The 27,109-nt window shown below is 38.7% G+C and overlaps 1 protein-coding gene and 1 long non-coding RNA gene across 2 annotated transcripts; one reads left to right on the top strand and one right to left on the bottom strand.

Annotated features, from left to right (window-relative positions):
• Nucleotides 1-25,984, top strand: LOC146463750 (glycine dehydrogenase (decarboxylating), mitochondrial-like). Its single transcript, XM_085084047.1, has 28 exons — nucleotides 1-381; nucleotides 506-584; nucleotides 2,887-3,022; nucleotides 3,500-3,664; nucleotides 4,385-4,462; nucleotides 6,022-6,184; nucleotides 6,700-6,811; nucleotides 7,834-7,924; nucleotides 8,770-8,866; nucleotides 9,433-9,538; nucleotides 9,807-9,862; nucleotides 9,950-10,036; nucleotides 10,140-10,220; nucleotides 10,744-10,929; nucleotides 11,663-11,704; nucleotides 13,524-13,666; nucleotides 14,375-14,450; nucleotides 15,300-15,425; nucleotides 16,167-16,246; nucleotides 16,796-16,865; nucleotides 17,220-17,332; nucleotides 18,146-18,329; nucleotides 19,691-19,766; nucleotides 20,512-20,607; nucleotides 21,591-21,698; nucleotides 22,777-22,841; nucleotides 24,432-24,512; nucleotides 25,183-25,984. Exons 1-28 carry the CDS (start codon nucleotides 139-141, stop codon nucleotides 25,315-25,317), a joined length of 3,075 nt encoding a protein of 1,024 aa, XP_084940173.1. The 5' UTR covers nucleotides 1-138; the 3' UTR covers nucleotides 25,318-25,984.
• LOC146463751 (uncharacterized) lies at nucleotides 11,886-12,970 on the bottom strand. Its single transcript, XR_014856857.1, has 2 exons — nucleotides 12,895-12,970; nucleotides 11,886-12,405 (listed from the first exon to the last, which is right to left on the bottom strand). It is a non-coding gene; the product is annotated as an uncharacterized LOC146463751 (long non-coding RNA).
• Nucleotides 25,985-27,109: the final 1,125 nt, after the last annotated feature.

Below are 27,109 nucleotides of genomic sequence, written 5' to 3'. Positions count from 1 at the left end.
ATGGCCCCCATAAATTGAAATCGAGGTGGCGTAATAGGTCCTTTTGACCAGAACTACCCAAGGAACGGAGTCGGTAGTTCGCAAAAATCACTGTTCTATTCGAATTTAAGTTCTGTTTCGCAGATTGTCACATCAACAATGTATCGAACAGCTTTTCGCGCCGGCCGCCAGGTATACTCAAGGAAGTTATGGAGGACAATTGATTTACCAACGCAATCAAGATCTCTCGCCGCTTCTATTACGCTAGCGCGATATTCTTCGAATTCGACCGAGGAATTTAGTTTAGAACAGATCGCTCCTGCACGCGATGCCTTTACACGTCGGCACATCGGTCCGAACGCAGTGGAAGAAAAGGAAATGTTACGAACTCTCAACCTGCAGGTAAATATCCTCCATATCGCCTCGTACTGTGTTGTGTTGCGTTGTTTTGTTTGTACCTTTATACCTTTGTACATGCTGAAATTGATAGAATGGCAACTAAATATTAGTAGCACGTTATTTTCAGGGTATTGATGAGTTGATCGACAAGACGTTGCCAACTGCAATCAAGTTTTCGAAGGATCTTGAGATTGACGAAGCACTAAGTAAGTTTTTATTAATGCATTAAAATCTGGTAAACCACATGCACGTTTCCGCTTTCGCTTTTGATGTTTGCAAAGCTATAAAGTTGTAAATAAATCGTCAGTCAGGAGTACCTGAAATATGGAAGTACTTCAGGAATACCACTCAAATCTCGGCTAAAGTAAATTCATGTTAAATTTCGGTTGATTATTGGCGTTACGAAGTCCAAGAGCAAGCATTCCTCGTGTTTTGCTGGCGGGAAATTACTCAACGGAAACAGAACTCTTGATGTCGAAAGCAACGATGCAAACAGCACGATATTGCTTGTAAATTTCATTTGGAGAAAAGTCAAATTAATTGTAATCCTTAAAGGATGTCCCGGTTTTGTTTCATCGATCAATAGACGAAGAAATTCCTTTTACTTTAGCAGTTTCCCAAATCAGGGCACATTTAATTTGTATACAATTTACAACGTATGGTGTCATGTGACTGTCACACCAGGTTGCAGTTGTCACGCAACGTATTTTTTCCCTCAAAAGCTATTTTGAATTGGTTAATATTTAAGCATTTTTATGCTGTTGTTTGTTATGCTTGGATTTTTTTTCAGTTGATCAGTTTTATTTCTGACGTGACTTATTAAATTTCAATAACTGTTAGAAACAGCCACATTGTTATGTTGTGTTGTACCGCTTTTGGAACATTTGAAATCGTGAACTTTCCAATCCAATTAGGCCATCCCAATAAAATGTTTTCCCATCACCTGACCGGCCCATTCTTTTTTTTTAAAAATCCAGATTCACTAGTCAAAGAAGCTTTAATTTACAAGCACACGACTCTCTTCTCTTTTCATAATCTGATCACAAGTACAGTGCACACGAATTACTGTCTGCCATTGTAGATGACAAATAACAAACAAAAATACCATGTTTTCGAGTTAACGTTGTAACCAGGCTTTCTTACTTAGCAGCCCGGCCTTCTCTGGAACCCAGACTCCTTCATTCCTTTTTATTTTTTTTTGCCCGACCAACCGACCCACCATCACAAGAGACAGGGCGATGGGAAATTAAACAAAACATTTTATTGGGATGGTCTTAATGTCACTTAAATTTCACATCAGATTCATTTTGGTCACATAGCATTTTGCTTCTTCCTTTTTCTAAACACTTACAATCCTAGACAAAATGTTTGGGATGAAGGCCTTAGTGGGTGGATCTAGACATGGTTCCATTCTCCCCCTTCCCCTCTTACAATGTTGATAAACAAAGACAAATACAGTCGAACCTCCACTAACGGCCATCTCTCCACTAACGGCCACCTCTCTACAACGGCCACATTTTTTTGTCCCGGCTGACAGTCCATACATTAGTTCTTGTTTAAACCTCTCTACAACGGCCACCTCTCTACAAGGCCAACGGCCACCAAAGTGCTTCCCCAACTGCCAAAATAACCTCTCGACAACGGCCAGTACAGTTCTTTTTTAAAAAAACCTTGTTTTATAAACTGATGCAGTAATCGACATTTATTTTCGGAACATATGCATTACGTTTCTGTATCCATTTTAACGATATACGTATTTTGATTGTGTTCCATTTATATGCTGTAGTAAGCATAAATTGTCTACAATAATATATCAAATGTTGCGAACCTTGCTCGTTTCGTCTCGTTAACATTTTGATTCAAAACATTATTTACGTTTTATTGTGTATTTTATCTATACATATTATTTAAGATTGGATTGCCGTTATAGGCATGAACTTAGCACAATAAACATGTTGTACTTCCCGAAAAAAAGGTGTCATATTACACCCCTACCTCCCCATAACGGCCACTTTCTTCTGTCCCCAAGGTGGCCGTTGTGGAGAGGTTCAACTGTACAGTCGAACTTCCCGTAAGGGGACACCCTTGGGACCAGAAAAAGTTTCTGTTTATGAGAGGTTAAAAAATTTAATGTAGTGTTCGTTTGTAGCTGCAAATTTGACCAAGTGTCTGCTCAGAGCGGTGTCTGCCTATGGGAGGTGTCTGTTAGTAGAGGTTCAACTGTAATGCTCAACATTCAATACGTTGCACTGGGGGCATTACATCAACAAGCATCATATAGCAGATGTGGATTCTGTTGAAGCAAAGTTAAATGGAAAAAAACGTTAAGAGGCCAAGTGTCCCTAACTTAGTTGGCCAGGATTGTAGATCTTAGTTGAAAAAACAAAATGCAGCCGAGTTTTTTTTTAAAACCATTTCCAAGGTCAGTCCTAGTTTCTAGTGGTATGCAGGGACTCTTGAATTTAAGTTGAATACTACAGTAACAATGCAATTTAATTTATTTCTCAGGTGAAACTGATCTTTTGGAGAGGCTACGACAAATAGCTAAACACAATCAAGTTTGGAGGTCATACATTGGCATGGGTTACCATAACTGCCATGTACCTACAACAATATTAAGAAATATTTTGGAAAATCCTGGATGGTAAGTGCTTTGATTAGGTTTTTTCCAGAGGGAGGAGGGAGTGTACTCCTATATAAGCTGTATCGGTATGTACTGCTGTGAAAAGTATCGTTTTTAAGCAATAAGGTCTGAAATAGGATTTGGAAATCAGATTTGTAGTCTAAGTTGGATAGGGTATCATTTTCCAGGAAACTGATAAATTGCTGGTACGTTTTTTCATTTTGAAAACCCTGGGTTTGTGATATTGACGTTTCTGGAAAATAGCAAGTTTGGGATAGGATAGGGAATTTTGGTCTTTAGTCTAATATAGGGTTGCAAAATGCAGCTGAACTTGGTCTGGATCAGGGTAAGGGTTTCAGAGTTCCAGCACCCCACTCCCATCCAAACTTGATTGACATATTAAAGTTTTGTGCACAAGAGCGCAACATCTTTAACTGGCTTGAAATAACTCTTCACTCACATCCTTACATCGTTCTATTTTCTCTTTCATCTTTGCAGGACCACGCCCTATACCCCTTACCAACCTGAGCTGGCGCAGGGGCGACTGGAGTCTCTTCTGAATTTTCAGACAATGGTCAGTGATCTGACAGGTCTGGATATTGCCAATTCGTCACTTTTGGATGAAGCTACATCTGCTGCAGAGGCCATGGCACTCTGCTACAGGTGGGTTAAGAATGATTTATTTCCTTCCCTTTAACCATTAAAGCCTAACAGTAATCAGAATCAAATTTCTCCTTGTAATATGAATGCTTATTCAATCCCTGAGGTCATGAGAATTAAGGATATGATCACTCAAGGTGAATTTTTTTTGATATTTGAATAATGTCTCCTCAGTACTTTGATAAGAAAAGTATGGGGACAAGATAGGAGAATTTGTTCTTTGTTATTAGGGATTAAGGGCTGATTTGGTGATTACCATCGGCAGTGATCACTGATGGTACAAAAACTAAGCGATCATCAGCTGGAAAAATTGAAAACAAATGTTTTTTTTCTTATCTCCAATTTTGCCAAATGAGGACTCTTGTAAATCACTTATTGGTGACATAGACTTCTTCAATAAAGATTATTATTATTATTAAAGACAAATGATTTTGTAGTCTTTTTCCCTCTTCTCCCTTCTCTCTTTTGCATCATCTGAACCTTTTTAGGGCCATAAAACCCGTGATTCAGTGTCATTTCACTAAGAGCACTCGTTGACAAGTTTTCCATTGACCACCTTTTCAAAACTTCTGGAAGATGACATTCATGTAAAACAAAAAGTAAAATTCTTAATTTTCTTTTAATTTGTGTAGTGTAGTGTCATTATTTTCCCTTTGTTATCAATCACGTGGATGAGGTTTTTAGCTATTGAGATTTATGCTATTTCTTTGTGAAATATCACAGGTACAACAAGAAACCAAAATTCTTTGTGGACAAGAACTGTCACCCACAGATAATCTCTGTTGTGGAGACTAGAGCAAGGTAGGTTTACTAAATATTTTGTTTTGTTAACAGAGCTGATAAGGTATAGCCACTGTAAGACATTTGAGAGCTGACATCTTTAGCATTGGCCTTTATCATTGGCTCTGATAAAGGGCTAATGCTCAAAACGTCAACTCAAAAAATCTCTTTACAGTGGACATATTACAAGTTTCAAGTTTCAAGTTGCAAGTTTATTTATTTCTGCATATTAATTAAACACAAAGAACAGGAATTGGGGAGAAAGGAATGTGGAGATGTGAAAACAAAAACCCATGAGGTTAAAAAGTGTTTACACACCTGGCTCCAGTTGTTCAAAGGCCGGATAACTTTATCCTGTGGATAAGTCACTATTCGACAGTTTCAATCTGTGCAAAGATTTCAGTGTTTTCTCTTGTACAAGTGAATATGCACACTCTAACCACAGTAAAGTTTGGAAGTGTACGAAAACCTTGGACAACGTTGAACGTGAAGTTTATTTTAGACCCTAAATAGTGCCTTATCCAGCGGATAAAGTTATCCGGCCTTTGAACAACTGGGGCCTGGGCCGGGTTGTTCAAAAGCCGATTAACACTAATCCACGATTAAAAGTTAATCGAGGCTTTCATCGTCGTTAAAATGGGTTTGAAGGCTAATTTCAAGCTAAAGGTAAAGAAAAGTCTAGGTCAAAACTGAGGGCCGAAAATCTTTTGGAAGAATCTTTGTTGATATATATTAGCAATTAAACTTGAGTCAAAGTTTGCGTTAATCCAGGATTAGCTTAATCGGGCTTTGAACAACTGGGCCCTGATCTCTTACTTAACAAAAAGATTTTAGTTAGAGAGCGTATATGGAAATAAGCAAACATAGGTAAGTAAAATAAACAAATAAGTAATGAAAAAGAAGAAGAAAAAAATAAATAGATAGAATAAATAACTATGCAGGAAGTCAAGAAATCACTCTCAGGCTTCAGATGATAGCAGATATTCTTTTAAATCTTTTCTAAAGCTTTGAAGAGATGCTGCATTCTTGATGTTTAGAGGTGTTACCTCACAACTCTGATGATAAGACCAAATATCTGTTTGCACTTCCCCACAGACACAGCACCACAGTTTCTTTAAAAACTAATCCCTTATCTAGGAAGGTTTAGTTTGAATTGAAATCTCTGTTGTAAACTGTGGTCAGCCTTCAACATCAGATTTGGAAGGGATCAGAGCCCAGACATACTACTTCAAAACTGTAAGGATTATCCTACACTCTAGAAAGAAAACAATTGACATTGCTCTCCATTTTTGTTGTAACATATGGAACTGTGGGGACTCCCCTCAGGTTTGAAAGTCCCAGAGTCCTCAGCCTGTCTGCCCTGAAAATGGACGGGACATGAGTTGTGTTTTTGTTAAGTTGTAAGGACAGAAATTTTGACAAGATGTTCAGTAATTCATAGTTTCGTTCCATTTTCTTTTTCAGATTGATTTTGTATCTCCTCTTACAAGCCTATTTTGGTTATTATTTTTTCCCAATTATTTGTCAAAAGTTTTTTTTGTCTTCCTCCTATTCCAACTGTATTGTATTTTTTGTTCCAGCACTTTGGGTCCTGATGGCGATGGATTGGAAGTAATTGTTGGCGACAGAGAATCCTTTGACTTCTCAAATGAGGATGTCAGTGGAGTGTTGTTCCAGTACCCAGACACAAACGGCAACATCGTTGATTTTTCTGAACTGGTGGAGAAAGCTCATGATGCTAAGGTAAAATTCTCAACAAAGGACTAGACTCTGTTAGAAATTACTTAGGGAAGGGGTCTCTATAGAAGCAATGTTTCTTTCCAGGAAGTATATCCCTTATTGTTTTTGGTATTTTACCAGAAGGTGCAGTTCCAGGGAATATTCATACGTACCGTGATGCCAGTCTGCAGAGTGTTGCAGAACTCAACGAGATTTCGTTTGTGTAAAGGCATTTTTCTAGCCTGCGCTGCATACAGTTTGAAAATTAATAGGGTATTATGTAACAGGATTTGATGTATTAAGTTTCTCACATGTTCTCAATAAAGTTACTGCTTTGGTTAGAAATTTGAACCTCTTAAGGGTAAAAGTGAATTATAACCACACCCCAAGTACTGTTCAAATTTTCCTCTAATGGTCCCTGTCCCTTTGAACATCAACTTTCTGACGTTTGGTCAGTCTTGTACTGCTGTAACACTCAGAAGAGTTAAACATGGAATCTTGATTAAACAGTCTTTTTTGTTTTATTTTTTGATATCCAGGCTCTTGCAGTGTGTGCCACTGATCTTCTCGCTCTGACAATCCTGCGGCCTCCTGGTGAATTTGGCTGTGATGTGGCCATTGGATGCACACAAAGATTTGGAGTTCCTCTTGGTGAGTAATGAGAACATGATGGAAACCAGATACCCAGTTTAGTTTTTCGAGAGAAATTTGTATTTGGATCAATCCTTTGCTTGACTAGCCAGTCATCATTAGTAAGAAAGTCAAAATGGAAGAAAGATCCTCGCAGTTAGTATGCAACTTAAGTAGTTGCGAAAAGAAAGCCTGAAAAATTCAGGCCTGAATGGGATTCAAACCCATGACCTCTGCGACGCCGGTGCAGTGCTCTACCAACTGAGCTATCAAGCGGACTGGGAGCTGGTCCCGTTCAAGCCTGAATTTTTTAAGGCTTTCTTTTTGCAATTGCTTAGTTGCGTACTATTACTTAACACTGCAAGGATCTTTCTTCCATTTAATCTTTCATCCCCAGTTCAAAATATATGCTACAGTAAGAAAGTCTGTCAGCTGTTTGTCTGTCTACTTGCTCATCAATCTACATGTGTTCATTATTGGACAGTTTGTCCATCAGTTATTCAGCAATCAATCAGTGAATTAGTGAGTCTTTCAAGTCAGCTAGTTAGTCAACACTGATAATCAATTGCTTGGATGTAAATTTAAGTCCAAGTCCATCAGAAGATGTTGGTTGGTTGGTCTGAGTCAGTCGGTCGGTCAATTGTCTACAAGTCAATGCGTCAGTGAACCAGTCAGTCATTAAGTTATTCAGTCAGTAGTCAAAGGTTGTATCAGTCAGTCAGCCAGTCAGTCAGTGAGTCAGACAGTGAGTCAGTCAGTGGGTCAGTCAGTCCATCTGTCAGTCAGTTTGTCAGTGAGTCAGTCAGTCAGTGAGTCATCCAGCTACATGTAAAACACCCAGTAACACCAGTTTACAAGTCATAACATTTGCAGACTGCTTTAGTCAGGTCAGTCAGTTTGGCCAGACTCATTTTCCTTGACTTGACTCTTCTTAAGTTCCAGTTGAAAAATTATCTCTTGTGTTTAGTTTATTCTATGTTAGTTAATGTTTCTTAACAGTACAGTACCTATAGCAGTATTAGTAAATTTACTTTTTGTACCAGGCTATGGAGGACCTCATGCTGGTTTTTTTGCTGTGCGTGACATGGGAAACTTGAAGAGAATGCTTCCAGGAAGAATGGTTGGAGTTACGAGGTAAGTTTTTTTTGTGGCGTCTTTCAATAACTTGTGAACTCGGAACTTCAAAACCCATCTAACAATTCATGTTTTGCTGCCGTTAATCATTGCTATGGTGAAAACTGACAGACAACAAAAATACAGCAACAAACAAGTGAATCGAAATCAGCCAATCAGTCTTTGAATGTGAACTTTTGATCCCTTTGAGTGAGATATGCTTGTTTTCTAAGAGGTCTGCTACACTGATTGATGTTGACCAATGAAACACGTAATGGTCGGTTTAATCTTGAATTTCTGAGTCTGCATGGGTGTGGAGTTATTCAATATTACTAATTGAAAGGGTGCATGAAATAAGGCCCTAAATGACTTTTTATGTAAGTTCAAATTCTCCTTTTGTTTCACAAGGGAATACAAGTCAATTTGGAAGGAGAATCTAGCAATTTATCAGAAGTCACTTAGGGCTTTTTTCCAGGCCCACTCCTTCAATACTGACTGCATGTCAGTCAAGCTACATGTGTCTGTCAGATAGACAAACAAACAGACAGGCCGATTGCCTTGCTGACTAACAGAGTTACAAAATTGAATGTTTACAGTCAACTCTCGCCTTGAGAACACCTTGCTATTATGGACACCCCGATAATACGGACAGCGACCAAATCCTGGGCGGGAAATAAATTACAGAAGTTTGACTGAAATAAATTCCCGCTATTATGGACTCCCACTATTAATTAAGGACACTAACTCGCGGTCCGGGGGTGTCCGCAATAAAGCGAGTTGACTGTATTTGTTTTAAGTAGAAAATGATGGCTTCAGGTTTGCCAACAGATTTATAATCATTTTTTGTTACAAACAAATATTCATAGGGATGCTCAAGGCAAGTCTTGTTATCGCTTGGCACTTCAGACGCGTGAGCAACATATTCGACGAGATAAGGCTACCAGCAATATCTGTACAGCCCAGGTAACAATATTGATATCTGTTATTGCTCATTACGTTTCACTATTGTTTCTTTTGACGGGTGATCACTTTCAAAGCTAAAATAGTTACTAGCTAGTTAATAATAATCTGGGACCACTGTAATTGGCTTACCGCTGTTGTGGTATCCCTGCCTAATTTAGCATCTATTATTCCTTGTTTCAGGATATACTTATTTCTTTATTTTTCTGTATCATGTAATAGGTGAAGCTGATAAAATAAAATAAATAAAACTGAAGGGGCGCGTGGAATAAGGCCCTAAGTGACTTTTGATGTAAGGTCAAATTCTCCTTTAATTTCACAAGCGAAAACAATGACATTTGGAAGGAGAATCTAGCTATTTATCAGTAGTCACTTAGGGCTTTTTTCCCGGCAACCCGTCAATTACATGTAAGTTAATAAGCTGGGGAGGGGGGCAGGATGGTGAATTGTTTGATAATTTAGAGATTTATTAGTAGTTGTTAAAGCTGGAGATCCAATGGGGTTCTCATGGGATCATTATTTTTTTTATTTAAGTTACAAGAACTTTACTTACACTGTTTTATTCACAGGCCCTCCTTGCAAATATGTCAGCAATGTATGCAATCTACCATGGACCAAAGGGCTTAAAGAGCATCGCTCGACGTGTGCATGATGCAACTCTTCTGTTAGCTGAAGGTGACTGACATTCATTCCGATTTATAGATGATGATGACAGAGAGCAGATCTTTCACTCTGTCTTGAGTTTAATGCCCCGTGTGGTACCCGACTAGATTGCGGCCTTTCAGGAGTAGGGCTACCTTTTTACACCAACAATTTTAAAAAGAATCAGTGACTGCTGGAGAAGATTGTTCATTGAAAGTGAAAGCGAAATTGAATCATTCATTAGAAGAGTGATGAAATTGCCTTTAAAGACTGATGACATGCTGTTCTTTGACTCCATTAGGACTGAAACGTGCTGGTCATATCTTGGAAAATGACATGTTCTTTGACACAATTAAGGTAACTCATGAAACCTTTCTTTATAAACGCTTTGGATTCTAATGTCAAATAATGATTATGATTGTTCTATCTTGTTCATCTTTATAGGTTTCATCAGGAACTGGTGATGTTTCAGACATTTTAGAGAGAGCCAAGCAACGACAGATCAACCTGAGGATTTTTGATGACAAAACTGTATGTAATTTTTGACAACAGCTTACCCATGTGATTTTAAACTGTTTTTTTCACTACTTCCTTATTTTGCTGATAGTAATTTTTGCTGTTGCTTGTTTTAAAGGTTGGAGTATCATTGGATGAAACAGTAAAAGAGAAAGACTTGGCTGATCTTTTGTGGGTGTTTGGCTGTGAAAGTACAACTGTAAGTGCCTATTGTAGGCGTGTCTCTTACAGCTATAATTACCTGTTCCCAAGTTCGTAAAAGGACTTGGCCCTAGTTTACACATTGTTCAAATTTCATCATATGAAGAAATGAACCCCATAGCCAGACAGATCACACAAAAAATTAGTAAGTTTACCAAGTTATATTTCATTACATAGTAATCAAGCTATGACCCGTCAAAGGTCGCCCAAATTCCATGTAATTGTCTAATTCTGAGATGGCATCCCCAAAATCCATGTCGTCTCTAATTTTTCCGATTTTTGAAGCCTTCTAAATGGGTGCAATGTAACGACAGAACCTCAAGATTGGTTAACTGACTAATTTTAATGTGATCTTCATTGTGATGGACTCCAATTTCTGATTAAATGAAAATTTAAAAACTCCTCTCCAGTCTCTATTTGAACTCTTGAATGGGCAGTACTCTTTCAGAATAAGCCACGCCCTGTCCCCCAAATTCTGATGGGTATGTGTAACTACATTTATGTTGTGTTGCATGCTTTAGGACTCCTTGGCTGCAAATATGGATAAAGTGCCTGAACAAAGCATTCTACAAGGTTCATTCAAGAGATTGAGCAATTACTTGACTCATCCTGTATTCAACACATACCACTCGGAGACAAACATTGTCCGATACATGAAGCTGTTGGAAAACAAAGACATTTCTCTGTGCCATTCTATGATCCCATTGGTATGTAAACATCAATTTTATTTTGTTAAAATCGTTAAAAACGATCTCTGGCTAAAATGACTAAAACTACGAGCTTTCGACTGCCCAAACTGCAGTCTTCGACGGGTAAAATGAAAGATAAGAAAGTGATGAGAAAAATGTATGCAAAAAGCGTGAATGCATGCATTTTAGCCAGAGATCATTTTTTAACTATTTTAACTATGTTCCATCCTGGCTACAACCCCTCAATATTTTTAAATTTTATTTTGGTTGAATTTATAAGTTTTTGACTATACACTGAAAGTAAAATTCTAAGCTTTTGACCCTGCTTGAGTCTTGTTCACAATGATTTGGTCTGGTCACATGAAATGTCATCTGACTCTAGCAGAGTCAAAAGCTTAGAATTTTACTTTCAATACGGTGTAACATCAAAAATTTTTAAAGTCAACCGAAATTGTACATCCCGACCACAATTAATAATTATTATTTTCGCTAAATCAATTTATTTAGTGTTTTAAATTATAAATGGACAAGCTTATCACTGCGAATTTGATTGCTATCAATCTCCTGCAAAATAAAGTTTTTTCTGGAGTTAAGCTTCAATATATATATATCAACATGTATATTCCCCACACAGTTCTCATTATATTTGTTATGGTAATAGTTTGGAGAATTTGTCTGAAAATCAGGACAATTGAAGGTCAGGTTTTCTGTGGCTCTCAATCTTGACCTAATGCTATTTTATCACTTCCAGGGTTCATGCACAATGAAACTGAATTCCACCACTGAAATGATGGTAAGTCAATCTGTGTTCCATGGTTTGTACATAATGTTGAAAAGCTCTTATGTTGATATTTAAATGTCTCGAAAAGTCCTTGAATTCAGACATTGATGATTTGAAAACTAGGCTTGTTGTCTACCCAAACTTTGAAATTATTTCAAAATCTTTCAGTTAATTTTGATAATAAATTTAATAATTCTAATAAGATTAAATTTAGAAATACAATTAACTATAAAGATTAGCGAAAAAACGGAACGACGTTTCGGTGTCATCCTGGCACCATTTTCAAGTAAAGAATGCAACAGAAAAGATAATTTATACGTAAAGTAAAGGTGTGAAATAGAATAAATTAAATTAAAACTAAAAGTAACTGTCCGGTGTTCATTCAGAAGGTGTCATAAAATGGGAGTTTTGTCCGTTAGACAAATAGTTTTGCACGGATGGAGTCTGACTGGGTGTTTAGACTCGGTCTCTTCTTTCTGGTCCAAAGCATTTCGAATATTAAACAATCAAGCTTTCCCTGACATTTCTTTAAGATTGTGAAGTTTCTTGTCAGGTCGCCAATGGTGATTATTCTTTAGGTGTTTCCCGATGGCCGAGAACCGATGTTCATCAATGCGTTGGTGAAGGTGACGGCTGGTATAGCCGACGTAATCTGCATCACACAGATCACATACAAAGTGATGCACAACACACTGTTGATTGATCAAGGGTGGCTTAGGCTCCTGCACTTTAAGATCGTCACTAAGTTTACGGCTACTGAAAACTGGCTGAAGAATGTGGTCAATTTTGTTGCTTAAGTCAGAAAGATGTTTCTTTACCATGTCAGCTGACCTCTGGTCTTTGAATGGCAAGACTATTCGACTATCAATCAACAGTGTGTTGTGTATCACTTTGTATGTGATCTGTGTAATGCAGATTGCGTCGGCTATACCAGCCGTCACCTTCACCAACGCATTGATGAACATCGGTTCTCGGCCATCGGGAAACACCTAAAGAATAATCACCAAGTCGACACAATTGGCGACCTGACAAGAAACTTCACAATCTTAAAGAAATGTCAGGGAAAGCTTGATTGTTTAATATTCGAAATGCTTTGGATCAGAAAGAAGAGACCGAGTCTAAACACCCAGTCAGACTCCATCCGTGCAAAACTATTTGTCTAACGGACAAAACTCCCATTTTATGACACCTTCTGAATGAACACCGGACAGTTACTTTTAGTTTTAATTTAATTTATTCTATTTCACACCTTTACTTTACGTATAAATTATCTTTTCTGTTGCATTCTTTACTTGAAAATGGTGCCAGGATGACACCGAAACGTCGTTCCGTTTTTTCGCAAATCTTTATAGTTAATTAAATTTAATAATCAATTTGTAATTTTATATAGTGCTTTATTCCATGTTGAGATTATCAAATGCACTTTTCAGTGTGGGGACACTATCCTGATCAAAATTATTGGAATTTGTAACTGTTAGTTTTTGAGATGAAGGAAAACCAGAGAACCCAGAGAAAAATATCTTGGATCAAGGGCAAGAACCAACAACAAAGTTTACTCAACCCACATATAACCCCGAGTCAAGGAATTGAACGTGGGCCACATTGGTGGGAAGCAAGTGCTCTCACCACTGCGCCATCCTTGCTCCCATAGATTTGTGAATTTAAATCCAAAAGAGTACATGATGTCTTGTACATAAAAGAAATATTAGTGCTAACAACACATTGATAGCTCATCTTTTGGCTTATACATGTAGATCAGGGAAAAAGACGTGGATATTTTTATGTGCACTACTCCTTACATATGGCTCTTGCTTTGTTACTTTCTTTTTAGCCCATCACCTGGCCCAAGTTCGCTGACATCCATCCTTATGCCCCTGTGGAACAAGCTCAAGGGTACCGCCGTCTTTACCAGGAACTGGAGAAAGATTTGTGTGAGATCACTGGCTTTGATGCTGTGTGTTTCCAGCCCAACAGGTATGAAAAAAGATTGCTTGACTTTTGTTGTTTCTTTTAATAATTTTTACTGTTGCAATACAAATTTCAAGGTTAACATTCCCATGCATACAACATACAGATCCAGTAGTCAACATGGTCAGTGCCCACAAGCAAAAATTTATTTGCACTTGTTTAGACCACAAATTTAGAAAACTAGAAGAACAAGTGGAAATTTGTAATAGGTTAAATTAGATTAAATTTGCTGTTGGGTATCTGAAGTTTGGTTATTTTGACTCTTTAAAATCTTGCCTTGGATTCTCATTTTTTTCCTTTTCTGAACTTCTCGAACTGCTGTACTCCAAAAACTGTGCTTATAAGTATTTGACAAATTCATTATTTTTTGTGCAACTGATGAAAGTTTATTGTATGATTGTTTCTTGTATGTAAATAAGTACTTAGTTATTATACCTAGCTGGACCTCTACGGCAATGTGTTGCATTATGAGAGCTACTACTTCAGTACGAATGGCTAGTCAGTTATGTAATGTTAAAAACACGAGCAGCAGTGTTTTATTGAGTTTTAGACCCGATAAAACATGTGCTGCAAGTTTTTTGAATGGCCTCAAAAACATTCCTGGAAAAGCGTTTCCAGTTGTACCAAGCATTTATATCTACACACTTTTATTAAATTTGTGTTAACTTGTTTCCTTGTTGACTTTACTTATTACTAGTTTTCTGTGTATTGCAGTGGAGCTCAAGGTGAATACACAGGACTGAGAGCCATCCGCGCTTACCATGAACACAATGGGAATGAACACAGAAAGGTGGGACAAGTCTTTTGTCAGTCGTGTCGGGCATAAATATGCAATAGAACTAGAAAATGTTAATAATTTGTTTGGAAAAGTTACAGTTGTTGAATTTTGACAGTTGATCTTTAAGCCGCCGTTACACGTTGAAACTATTAGCTGAAACTTGTGTGCAACGGCGAACGAGACCAGTTTCACGAAGTGGTGTTACACGGTGAAACTCTTGTTTTTTCACCACTGCGACCGTTGCGAGCCGTTGCAGAAGTAGAAAGCGGTTCTACTTTTCGTGAAACTTGTCTCGCAACGGAAGTTCGAAAAAGTTTCACGAAACCGACCATGTTACACGGTGCAACGCCTGCTGGAACTTGTTTCGCAGCGCCGTTGCACACAAGTTTCAGCTAAAAGTTTCAGCGTGTAACGGCGGCTTTAGGGTAGTACCAAAGACACCAAAAATGTCTTCATCGTTTATACTTGTCTTGGTTAGGGTGCTATTGAAGACACCATCTATCTCATGAACATAATTTACCAGCAAAATTTTATTGGGTTTAAAATTTGAGTTGATACAGAAATATTCAGCTAGCAAAAGCTAGATAGCAAAAGCTAGATAAAAGCTAGATAAACAATAAAAGTGAGGTTGGAATCTTGTTATATTTTACTGCTGGATAGAGAGGTGGCTATGCAATAAAAACACCATCTTTTGAGGTTGAGGAAGGGGAGGTGCAGACAGGGACCACCATCTAGTTTGTGGTGTAGTAGTTAGTTCATGTTTGAGTATAGTTGTTTAGACCACTTCCCTAACTTATCGGGATTAGTAGTACTGTAGATAACCTGAGTGACGCTGTCCATTTTATTGCCTATCTTTTCCAGGTGTGCCTTATTCCTGTATCTGCTCATGGTACAAATCCTGCCAGTGCTCAGATGGCTGGCTACCAGGTTCAAGTTGTCAAAGTGGAAAGCAATGGAAATGTCAGTTTGACTGACTTGAAAAAGCAGGTACATAGTATTGGAGAACTTTGTTCTTGTAGAAAAAGGTGGGAGGGACTATGTAATCCTTAAGCAGGGTGAAACACAAACTGTTGACATGGAAAATGTCTTGGAATTTAGGAAGTACCAAATCAAACACGAGAAAGCGTGTTTCATCAGATATCCAAACACTGAGAAGTAGGTTGAAAAAACGAGGCGCAGCTGAGTTTTTTTTTAACAACTTTGAGGTGTTTGGATATCTGATGAAACACACTTTCGAGTGTTTGATATGGCTTCTCAAATGATCAATAATTCTTGGAGAACTTTAAGGCTTAAGTCGGCAAAATTTTATGGTAATTAGGAACTCATATCCAAACCACGGTCACAGTAGTGATTTTCTATGTTTTGTCTTGATGAATTATTAATGAGTTTGAGAACGCAATGTCACCACTCACAAACCATTGGCTAAAGCAAATGTTACTCTGATAACTAAAGTGACCACTAGTGTCCCTTATCCACTGAACCCTTAACCATGATCAGCATCGAATTTCTCCTTGTAATATCAATGCTTATTCAACTCCTGAGGTTACGAGAATTACAGATATGATCACCCAAGGTGAATTTTGTTGATGTTTTAATAACTTCTCCCCAGTACTTTTATAAGAAAGGTATGGGGACAAGATAGGAGAATTTGTTCTTTGATATTAGGGGTTAAAGGGTTAATTACTAGTTACTTGGTGGTGTAATAATATTGTACTCTTGTCCCATCAGGTTGAGAAACATAGCAAAGAACTGGCCGCCATCATGGTTACATATCCATCAACAAATGGAGTCTTTGAGGAGGGAATCAGGTATAAATAACAGTTCACAATAAAGTGTGTTCATGGAAGCCATGTTGGAAGAGCCAAACAAAAGATATTTGCATAAAAATCACATTTATTTCTCAAAGGAAAATCATTCCATTGTATCACTCCTCCAATATGGTCGCTGTGAACACACTCTATTAGACATTTTACCATTACGGTCTTCTTTTGGTGTACAGTTGGATGTCTTGGAGCAGCCACTTTAACTTCTCTAATACACACCTTTTAAAAAATCTTGGTTGAATCAGACTTCACTCAGCAGAGGAAACACAAAAATTCAAATTCTTCTTAAGCAACCTACCCTCCCCCCCCCCCAACCTGCACCTTCAGTCCTATGTATCAATGCACCATGACGTACAAATCAAAGAAGAAAGTAAAGTACCTTATATATTAAGTTTTCACACACAACTACATGCCCAGACTTACAGATGGCAGTTAGAAAAAAGTTCCTCTTAATTGCTTCATTTGTACCTCAGTTAGTGTGAAGTAACTGTTTCTTAGTAGTGTGTAGTTACTGTTTATATTGAATTTTACTAGGGATATCTGTGATTTGGTTCATGAGCATGGTGGACAAGTTTACCTAGATGGTGCTAACTTGAATGCTCAGGTTTGTTCATAACTTAATGGCATTTTACTCTATCTTTGTACTCTCTCCTCTCTACTTGTCAGGACCATCATAAAAAAATAATAAAAAAATAAAATAAAAAACTTCCTAGGCTGAGGCTGCCTCCTAGTGAAAGATCATTAATTTATCATCATCATCATCATCATCATTGTCATCGTTGTTATTCCAATAATTTTGCACCTCTGTAAATAGGCAGGGGAGTTGGTCCTTTCTCTACTCAAGTCGTTAACTTCAATTCCCCTCTAAGAGGGACACCCCTCAAAATCAGACAATTTGGATCTGGTGTGTCCATTGCTGAGAGATTTACTGCTTATTGCTGTTTCCCCCCCCCATCAGGTTGGACTTTGTCGACCAGCAGATTATGGTGCTGATGTAATGCACACCAACCTGCACAAGACCTTCTGTATTCCCCACGGGGGAGGGGGTCCAGGAATGGGACCCATTGGAGTGTAAGTACTGTATCATCATTACCCATAGTAACAATGCTGTTTGTTGCTGAGATCACGCAAAGTTTAGTTTGTTTTTGTCAATGTCTGATCTTGTTATGGACTCAGTGAAGGCCTTGGGTTAGCCACGAGGCCTGGCAATTTTATTTCCCACTTTGCTTTTGTTGTTGTAATTGAACAATTTTTCCTTAGCAACATCATCATTGTCAACTATCAGATATCAATCACTTTCTCTGTACATTGCCCAGCATGTAGATATTCAGTGGATTAAGATTCCATGTTGCAGGTTTGGCTAACAAACAAAGAAAGAGAATGCTCATTGGCCCTAATGAAATTTGAGTAGATTCAAAATCTTCCACAGTGCACAAGACACAATGACATAACTGTCCAAAGAGAACAAGAATCTGCAAATGTCATCAACTTTTGTCGACTCTTGTCTTGTATGAACTAGATTTTAGCCCGGTTTTCACTAGTTTGCAAGCACAGGCTCAAGAACAAGCATAAGCATAATAGCTTTATGTCAAATGAAAGTGAACACAACACAAGCACAAGGAAAGGAAAAATTTTGATCCTTGTGCTTATGGTTATGCTTGCGTTGAGGCCGTTTTCATAGTGTTTAAGCACTCTTATGCTTGCACCTGTACTTGCATCTCTAGTAAAAACCAGGCTTTATGGTGTGTCAACCAGCCAGCTGGACATGAAGCATTTACACTTGTGTGTTTTGCTTCTTGAACATCCATGTGTAAGATGATAGAGTAACTTCTAAATGTAGTCTGACTTAAGTTTAATTTATTCCTCTGTGTTGTTGCCCAACAGGAGAAAACACTTGATCCCATTCTTGCCATCCCATCCTGTGATCCCACCAGAGAGCACTGTTAGTGAAGGGGCCCATCCATTTGGGGTCATTTCAGGGGCTCCTTATGGCTCTAGTGCTATTCTGCCCATCTCATGGTCCTACATCAAGCTTATGGGCCCCAAGGGACTTGCCCATGCAACAAAGGTGAGTAGTTTCAAAGAGTTGACTGTGGTCAATTGTAATAATAATAATAATAATAATAATAATAATAATAATAATAATAATAATAATAATAATAATAATAATAATAATAATAATAATAATAATAATAATAATAATAATAATAATAATAATAATAATAATAAGTCTGTTTAAGATAACAGTGTTCCAGATAACTTTCAAAGTCAGGGAGCCAATGAAGAATTTTGAGGGATCAATAGGTGTGGTTCTCTCTAAATCCTCTTAAGTAAGATCTAAGTAAGACAAATGGATCTCTCGAACTTAATCAGCAACGAATGTGGACCTGACTGTTTTCTCTGCAGTTTGTAGAGACAAGTACTAGTATCCTAGAATTTTATTATACTTAATATTTATTTGGAACTTACTGTGTCTCCAATTAGCAGGTATGCTAAAGTACTTTGACACAAATAAAGTTGTTGTTGTTGTTGTTTCTGTTAAGTTCATCATTCATTTTGTTGGGTCAGGAAGTCAGGCTTCTCTGGGTTTTGGCCAGAGACCCCTTTCTTATCTGGAACGCTGGATAAGGTTTTCATTTTGAGAGCCCAAAGCTAATGAATTTTGTGAGCATCTGTAAGTTTACTAAATCATTTTATAGTTTACTAAAACAAGTTTTGGTGAGTCATTTTATGATTTCAGGCATTCAAACTCTCAACACAGACACACAGTGACAATCAGTCTTCACATACTTCACTTTAAAAAAATTGAAAGCAAGAGTTTTAGTAAATCGTAAAATGGTTTAGTTAACTCACAGATTCCCCCCCCCCCCCCCCCAAAAAAAAAAATGTCTTTATCTTAAACTCTCAAAGTAAAACCCTCCTCTTTAATGGACTTTTCTTATCTATAAAAAAAACAAGGGAAATTTTTTTAATCGACGCATCAGAATAACCTGATTCAATGTGTAGGGAATAAGTTTACAATCATTTTAGGACAAGAATGGTTATTTCTCGTTTCATGATTGGGCAAAGATATAATTTCTTTTAGCTTTCAAGGTAGTGTAGTGTCTTAATTTCAATTACTGAAATGTCATGTGTCAATTACTGAAATGTCATGATGTGTCATTTGCATTCATGAGTTGGCTTACAGGAGCCTTTGATTACATTTGACCATTGTGAATGTAAAAAGCAATGTGTCAATAGGCAATTACCCCACAAGTACTGCATGGTTATTTTGAGAGGTGTGTGTTAACTGGGGAATGGCAATGTGGAAACGCTGATTTGTATCTTCAAAGAACTGATACTGATCAAAGCTGTTTGGATTTTTTTGTTGTGTAAATGACCCTCAAGTTTAAAACCAATCAGAAGTTGTATTTTGTTGATTTTTTGTAGATTGCCATCTTGAATGCAAACTACATGGCAGCCAGGCTGAGGGACCATTATGATGTGCTGTTTATTGGAGATGATGGTAAGTTCTCAGTTCATATTCTCAGGCTTCTTACTTCTACTCTTCAAGCCACACTCAGAAATATCTACAATCAAGGACAAAAGGTACATTGGGAAAAATGTTACAATGTCCTCCTATTAACTGATAATTTCTCTCTCCTCCACAGAGGCTTCTTTGATGGTCGAGGTATCTAACAAAGCCTGGGGAGAGGGAAATTAAACGAGTAGAGCCTGGGGGAGAGAAATATTAAAGCATCCCATCGTCCCCCGCGCGCCCCCGATTTTTTATTTCCCCCGTTTTCCTTCCTTCCCCCTCCTTTTTTCTTCGTCTCTCCACTGATGTAGCCTCTGCAGAGGAGGGAGCTGATAATTTAGTGTGAATGACCAGTGAAGCCATGTTTTTGTTTAACGCCCGTCTTACTAACCCCATCCCTGGGCAATGTTGAAATCCACAAGTTAGTTTTATTACAAGGGCTTAGCATTGTAAGGGGTGGGGGTTGGGGAATGGAGACTTATCATTTGCGCATACTATGTTTCTGTCGCGTGCATAGGGAGACATCGTAAATGCGAATTTCTCCCAACCCTCTTATCCTTGATTGTAGGTAGTTCTTCAAAAGGTTTGTTTAGGTGTCTTCCAGAAACTGTTATCAATGTTTCTCTTGTTGTTCTTGGAAGTCAGCATCAACTTTTATAAGTAAGCTGACTTCAATTTTTGTGTTATTTTGACAAAATTCTAACCTGCTTTGTCTCTTTGTTTTTTTCCGAAGGTTACTGTGCTCATGAGTTTATTGTTGACGCAAAGGATTTCAAAAAGACTGCCGGAGTGGAGGCAATTGACATTGCTAAGAGACTGCAAGATTATGGTACATTTACCTATAATTTTGTTCAGTGAATGAAACAGGCATGCTCGGTAAAAGGAAATCCGAGTGTTCCTATCAAGAGTCGAACAGGATGTTTGTCCCATGAACCTAGTTTAATAGCCTTAGCTCCCACAAGTCTCCTGTAGCTCAGTGGTAGAGCATCCGAACTAGTAATCGGAAAGTCTTAGGTTCGACTCCTGATAGGAGCACGCGGAATTTCTGTTTCCGAGTATGCCTGTGTCATTCACTGAATAATACATCATTCACATTTATTCACCAGGCTTAAAATATTCCATCACATAATTCCAATTTCGTTCAGTTTTTTTTTAAATGACGAAATTTAAGGCAGCTCTAGTCAACTTGTGAGGCAATATGTTTGTTTTGTTAAAAGACCATGCTGCTGGACTCCCCTATATGCTCATGCCTTCTGTGCTCACATACATCTGCAAACTGGTGAACTCGCTTGGAATAACATTGGACCTGCCCCAAATGCCAGTCTTTGGTTTGTTGTACTGCCCTCAATGAGAAGAATGAAATGACGAAATGTCTCTGAAAACACATGTACATGTAATTAGAACGAAAGTCCTAAAAGTTGTACTATTTATTCATTAATATGACGTATGGCATGCAATAAAGTTTTCCAAAACTTTGTTGGAATTGTCCAGATGTCGGACCGGAAATAGCGTGGCTGTCTACCGGAAGTGGAGTGACTTGTAGCATTAAAGTGTGACGTCAGCAAAACTGGTTTTAACCGGTAAAACGGGAGAGACGGGAGAAAAAAAAAAAGCGTGAGCGAGGAGAGATCGAACGAGACAGGTTTTGTAATCTTTTCTTTATTCTGAATGAAACTTTGGCTGTAAAATCACCGCGACACAGATAATAACACAAACCGTTTTTAAATAGGGTAGATAACCATGTTCCATCACTTTTTAAGTACAACATCTCTTCAGTCTTGATACTGAATTATTTTGGTTTCATTATAACAGGTTTCCACGCACCCACTGTATCTTGGCCTGTGCAGACTGCTCTGATGATTGAACCAACCGAGAGTGAGAGTAAAGCTGAATTGGACAGACTTTGTGATTCACTCATATGTAAGTCACGCGGCAATCAAAGAGCTGCACGTACAATCTTGGACAAATCTGTTGAGAAAATTTTTTGTAGACCTACAAATTCCACTGCTACATTGATACTTCTGAGACTCATAAATAATTCAAAAGCCAAAGACAAAGGAAATCATGCGCCGTGACGTGTTTGGATATCTGATGAAAAACTCCTCGTTTTTGCATTCTTAATTTCCCCTTCAAAATCAATTTGTTTGAGAAGTTATATCAAACGCTCGACACAGTGTTTTATCACAATGTCAAAAACCTCGAAGTTGTCAAAAATACTCTCCTCTACGCGTCGTATTTTCAACTATCTTCTCGGTGTTTGATATGCGATGAAACACTGTTTCTCGTGTTTGATATATTACATCAACAACTCAGCCCATCCCCCTCCCCCTTATCAATGTAGGCCCGCCACTGAAAAAAAGGCTGGGTAATCATCCGACCTTCAAAGCAAGGTTGAGTGAGAGGGAGGGGTGAGAGAAGGATTAAAAGTCAAGGAATAATCATAGAATTTTCTCTTCCCAATTTCTGTGTGAATCCTGTTAGAGAACATCAGAGATAGAAGGCTTCCTGTAGGCTCCTTTCCTTGTTGAACAGGCTTCTCCAAAGCTTAATCATAGCCCCGAGGCTGTGATGCTATATCCGGAAATCCACTGCCGATAGAAAATGGTGTCACTGGTCGTCAATTAATTATAGTTCAGAAATCTGGAACAAATTAGATCCCGCGATAAGGGAACCAGAGTCAATGACTCTGCTTTTAGACGTGAACTGTTAAAAGCCATTTTATGATCCTTTTAGTTCTACTTTTGTGACGTTGGCATCCTCATTAAAGGTTACCCTCATTCATTCCTCATGCTGGAAAAAGTGGTTATTGATTTTAAGGGCAGTGGTGGCCACTGTAGCAAGTAAAAATTGGCCTTTGTCACTTTATATGTACTGTACATAACATGTGTACATGTTGGACACTTTGTTTACGTTTTAAAACAATATTGTAGTGCCTTTCTTGCCTTGTTGCATTTCACTTGTTTAGATTTCTTTCGTTACATTTTAACAACATTCACAGCAATCCGACAAGAAATCCGTGACATTGAAGAAGGTAAAATGGACAAGACAAATAACCCACTCAAGGTATGGATTTGTCCTCCTGAAATTAATTCAATGATCAATAGCCTTTATTTTAGAAATTGGCTGGTGAGGGCCCAGTGGGGCCCTTCTGTAATTTTAGCGGACCCTTTTTCAAGAAAAGGGGACCAAAAAGATATTTGAACTTCTTTGTACAGTCATTCAGAAGCAACTCAAGAAAGTGCAGAATATGAACACAGTATTGAAAAAATGAAGAAGAAAAAGGCAATATAGACAGTAAAAGGCCATAAATTTTGAAGTATAGAACGGCGGTCATATCAATCTTATCGTCAGTGGTGCTTTCGAATACTTTATTTCAGAAAATAAAGATTTATCCTTTGACACAGTTTTGTGCGCCCCATTTGCCGCTTCAACGTGAATCTTGTGCGGCATTTTTTTCGAATTGCGCAAATACCGCGGAAACCTTGTGATGGTTTCTGAGCGCACCAAGTGACTAGGGGACATGAGAATGTACCATAAAAGCTATTTTAAACCCTTCTGTCAAACAATTTCCTTTCCGTCCCTTACCTGACCACATCGGCTCTGCTGTAATTTAATATCAAAGAACGAATTCTCCAATCTTGTTCCCATACTTTTTTTGTAAAAGTACTGGGGAGACGTTTTTAAAATATCAAGAAAATTCACCTTGGGTGGTCATGTCCTTAATTCTCATGACCTCAGGGATTGAATAAGCGTTGATATTACAAGAAGAAATTTGATGCTGATCACTGTTAGGGCTTATAGGGTTGACACTCTGCAGTTGACCATGCACTATTTATTGGTAAGAGTTAAAATGCATGTGTGTTTTACTGAGAATTTAGACTGCAAGCAGTCCCTTTCTGGATAGTCGAGAGGTCGCGCGAAATAGCCGAGCGCGAAAAAAAAAAAAAAAAAAAAACTAGAGCGAACGAGCGGAAGGGGGCTTGGGGAGAGGCGGTCTCTTCTCGTTTATTTCTCCTCGCTCCAGTCTCGCTGCGCTATGAGCACACCATTTCGACTAACCAGAAAGGGACTACTTGCAGTCTACTGAGAATTAAGATTAGGGGACATCTCATTAGCGTGCATTTCTGACGGGGGGAAGTAAGGTAGATGCGCATTCGCCTCTGGGTTAGTTTAGTCTGTAGGTGCACAGATGAATTTTGCGATGTTTAATACACAGATAAGAAACGCGTACAAACTTTCGTTGCGTTGAATGGACGGTATACGGTATACGGTTTACGGTTTCAAAAACTACAAAATAAAAGGAAAATAAACCTATAAACACGGTGCAACTACATAACGACAATAAACTGATGAACAAGACAACTTACTTGTGTTTGTCCGGTAATAAGAAACGTTAAAACGGTAGATACGCCATAAGAACAAACCTAGCTCATGAACACACACGTTTTCGTTTTGATCTTTGAGCACATGCTCACTGCACCTGGCCGTAAGGCCTTATGGGAAAAAAGGAACGCGCGCGCTACTCGCGCGACAGAACTGCGCTAACATAGTCCTTCTCAACGATTATCTGCAGCTTTTGAATTTTTGTCAAGTGGCTAGTAATAATGCTCTCTGAAAGACGTTTGCTGTAATTTTATCATGATTTCTTCACAGAATGCTCCACACACTCAAGATCTAGTTTCAGCTGATGTTTGGGACAGGCCTTACAGTCGTGAAGTTGCGGCCTTCCCTGCTGTGAGTATTAACTTTGTTACAAGCGTCTGACTTAGTACGTACCAATTGGTGAGGGAACGATTGCAGAATACCCGGACCACTTCTGTAAAGCTGAACAAAAGTTCTAACATGATAGCAACGCTCTTAGTCAAAGTAGAGCCTACAGTATTGTTATCGCAGGACTTTTGTTTAGCTTTAAACGTCGAAGAAAAGAAGTCATTTCAAACATCACTTGACTGTTGGTTCAGTTTTTATATAGGCTTCAGTCATCAGCTTGTTGAGCGAATTCGAGCCTTCAAATCACAACGTAAACATGGAACTGTGTTTCCGACACAAGAACCAGTCTGTATGCACGCCAAATTAGAGCGAATTCAGAGAAATTTGGTTGCCAAGGCCAAATCAGCACTTACGTTCCTTTTGCACCGGGTCCTTCAAGTAATTATGAACAATACAATCCTAAAAAAAAAAGAAAAACCCATCTATATTCTGTGTACACGTGTGTGCTCTTAGCCTCCCACGCAGTCGTTTTTAGGGGACTCGTGTAAAAACGACTGCGTGGGAGGCTAGTGTGCTCTGAGCTTAACGACTTACCAAAATGGGACAGGCTGTGGATATCATGTTGAGCTCTGACAAATTATTTAAAAGTTTATTTGTAAAGTTGTTACTATTTATTTATTTATTTATTTTCCAGCCCTGGCTGAAAGGAACTGCAAAATTCTGGCCAACATGTTCCCGAGTAGACGACAAATATGGCGACCAGCAGTTAGTTTGCACGTGCCCGCCATTGGAGAGCTATGACTACGAGCAGACCAAGGCTTTTGCGTAAAACAAAAATTGAATACTTTTGGCAACCGTAGAATGGGTATCAAGTCAAGCTTTCGTGTCACACAATGCTCTTTATAGGGCTCCTGTCTGATGTGTGACAGCCCAAATACACTTGTGAAGACAACGTGATTCTTAACTCCAGTGTCACAATGCCTTTGTCACACAACGCTTTTCAGGGACGAGTTACACGTGACTCTTTAGGAAAAGAACTGCTGCGGTTTTGTCTTGAGTTGGTAGTACACCCTTACTGGGCATAAAATATATTCTTAGCAAATACGGGAATTTATAGTACTATACCAAGGAACGGGAATAATTTTTTTAGCACGTATTTAACATTCGACAACGTAAACATTTTTGTGCTGTACAGAACTCCCACTCGTATCCTAGTGCAATGATAAATAATTCTTACTGTATTGGCTACGTGTTATTCAATTCTGTCCCCAGGTCCTTCTCTGCCAAGCCCGGAGACGAGGCTGGCTGTACAAGGCCCCCTAAGCCGTGTATACATTTTTTTAGAAGCACAATCAAAATTCTGTAATACCTTATTATTAGTGGATTGCTATAAGTTGCAACTGTTTCTAGAGAGTGTGTTGAGGAAATGTCAAATGTACTTATACTTATAACGAGGAATTTAAAATTGAAATAAATGTTAAATAGGCTGGTCAGTATTTCGTATTTTGAACTGTCCGTCAATGTAGAGGCTACTTATTGAATATACAAGGTTTTATTTCTTGTTTCGTTCACACGAATGCACATCGAAAAACGCAAGCTTTTAATAACGGTCTACAGAGTGAAATCTCTCTGCAAAACAATTCGTGTGGCGGCGAAAACGCAATCGGTCGTTGCGATTTGTTCTAGGCATGCGCAATGTAAAGGAACGGTTGGGCAGCTTGAACGATCTGAACACGATCGTGTGGACGCGACACTTCTGCTCTGTGTTCGGTGAAAACGCAAACATTTTCCGTTTCACGTTTCGTCCACACGAGTGCGCATCGAAGGCGCAAACTTTTCAGCACGGTCTCCAGAGTAATCTTTCTGAAAAACAATTCGTGTGGACGGCGAAAGCGCTAACTTTTGTAAACGACTGGTCATTGTGATTTGTTCCAGGTATGCACAATCTAAAGGAACAAGGCTTGTATGACATTCGCGTCGTTGTCGGTTGGACAGCTAGAACGTGTTGAAAACGATCGTGTGCATCGTGGAGACGCCGGACATTTGCCCAGTTCACTACCAAGGAAGTCATTACGTGGCTTGAAGATTAATGTTTATTCTTAGCTAGACTTGCCCACAAGTCGACCTTTTCTCGAGGAGTGAAAAGCCGGACCTTCTTGGCCTGACAAGAGAAGCGTTTGTTGACCCAGACCCGCGTGTTGCACTCGAGACAACTATGGAAGCCGTTGGAGGCGAGATCAGAATTGCTTATCGGAGGTCCATTCTCTTGCCAAGAAAAAAAGAAGAGAAAAGACCAATGTTTCCCTAATACAACCCCCCCGGGGGGGGGGTACTCCCCTATATGGGCTATACGGGGACGTGCCGCTGGATAGGGTATGGTTTTTGGCCCCTCTGTCCTGAACAGGGTATATAATTTCAAGCGAGTCTGTCCCGGACCCGTCCTAGACAGGGTATGGTTGCAAGACTGTCGTCGAGTATTTGGCAATCCGAAATCAGAGACGTTAGTCTGCATTTATTTTAGTGAACAATGCTTCACGTCAATTGAGTTTCCACTTAAGGTTCACCGCTGTTAATGCAAAATTTTGGGATTTTTCGCCATCACTTCTAGGAAGTGTATTATT

The sequence above is a fragment of the Pavona decussata genome, unplaced genomic scaffold, assembly GCF_977016875.1.
Source record: "Pavona decussata unplaced genomic scaffold, jaPavDecu1.1 SCAFFOLD_175, whole genome shotgun sequence".
In the NCBI taxonomy this organism is placed as follows: domain Eukaryota; kingdom Metazoa; phylum Cnidaria; class Anthozoa; order Scleractinia; family Agariciidae; genus Pavona; species Pavona decussata.
This window is presented reverse-complemented; position numbering and strand designations above follow the sequence as displayed.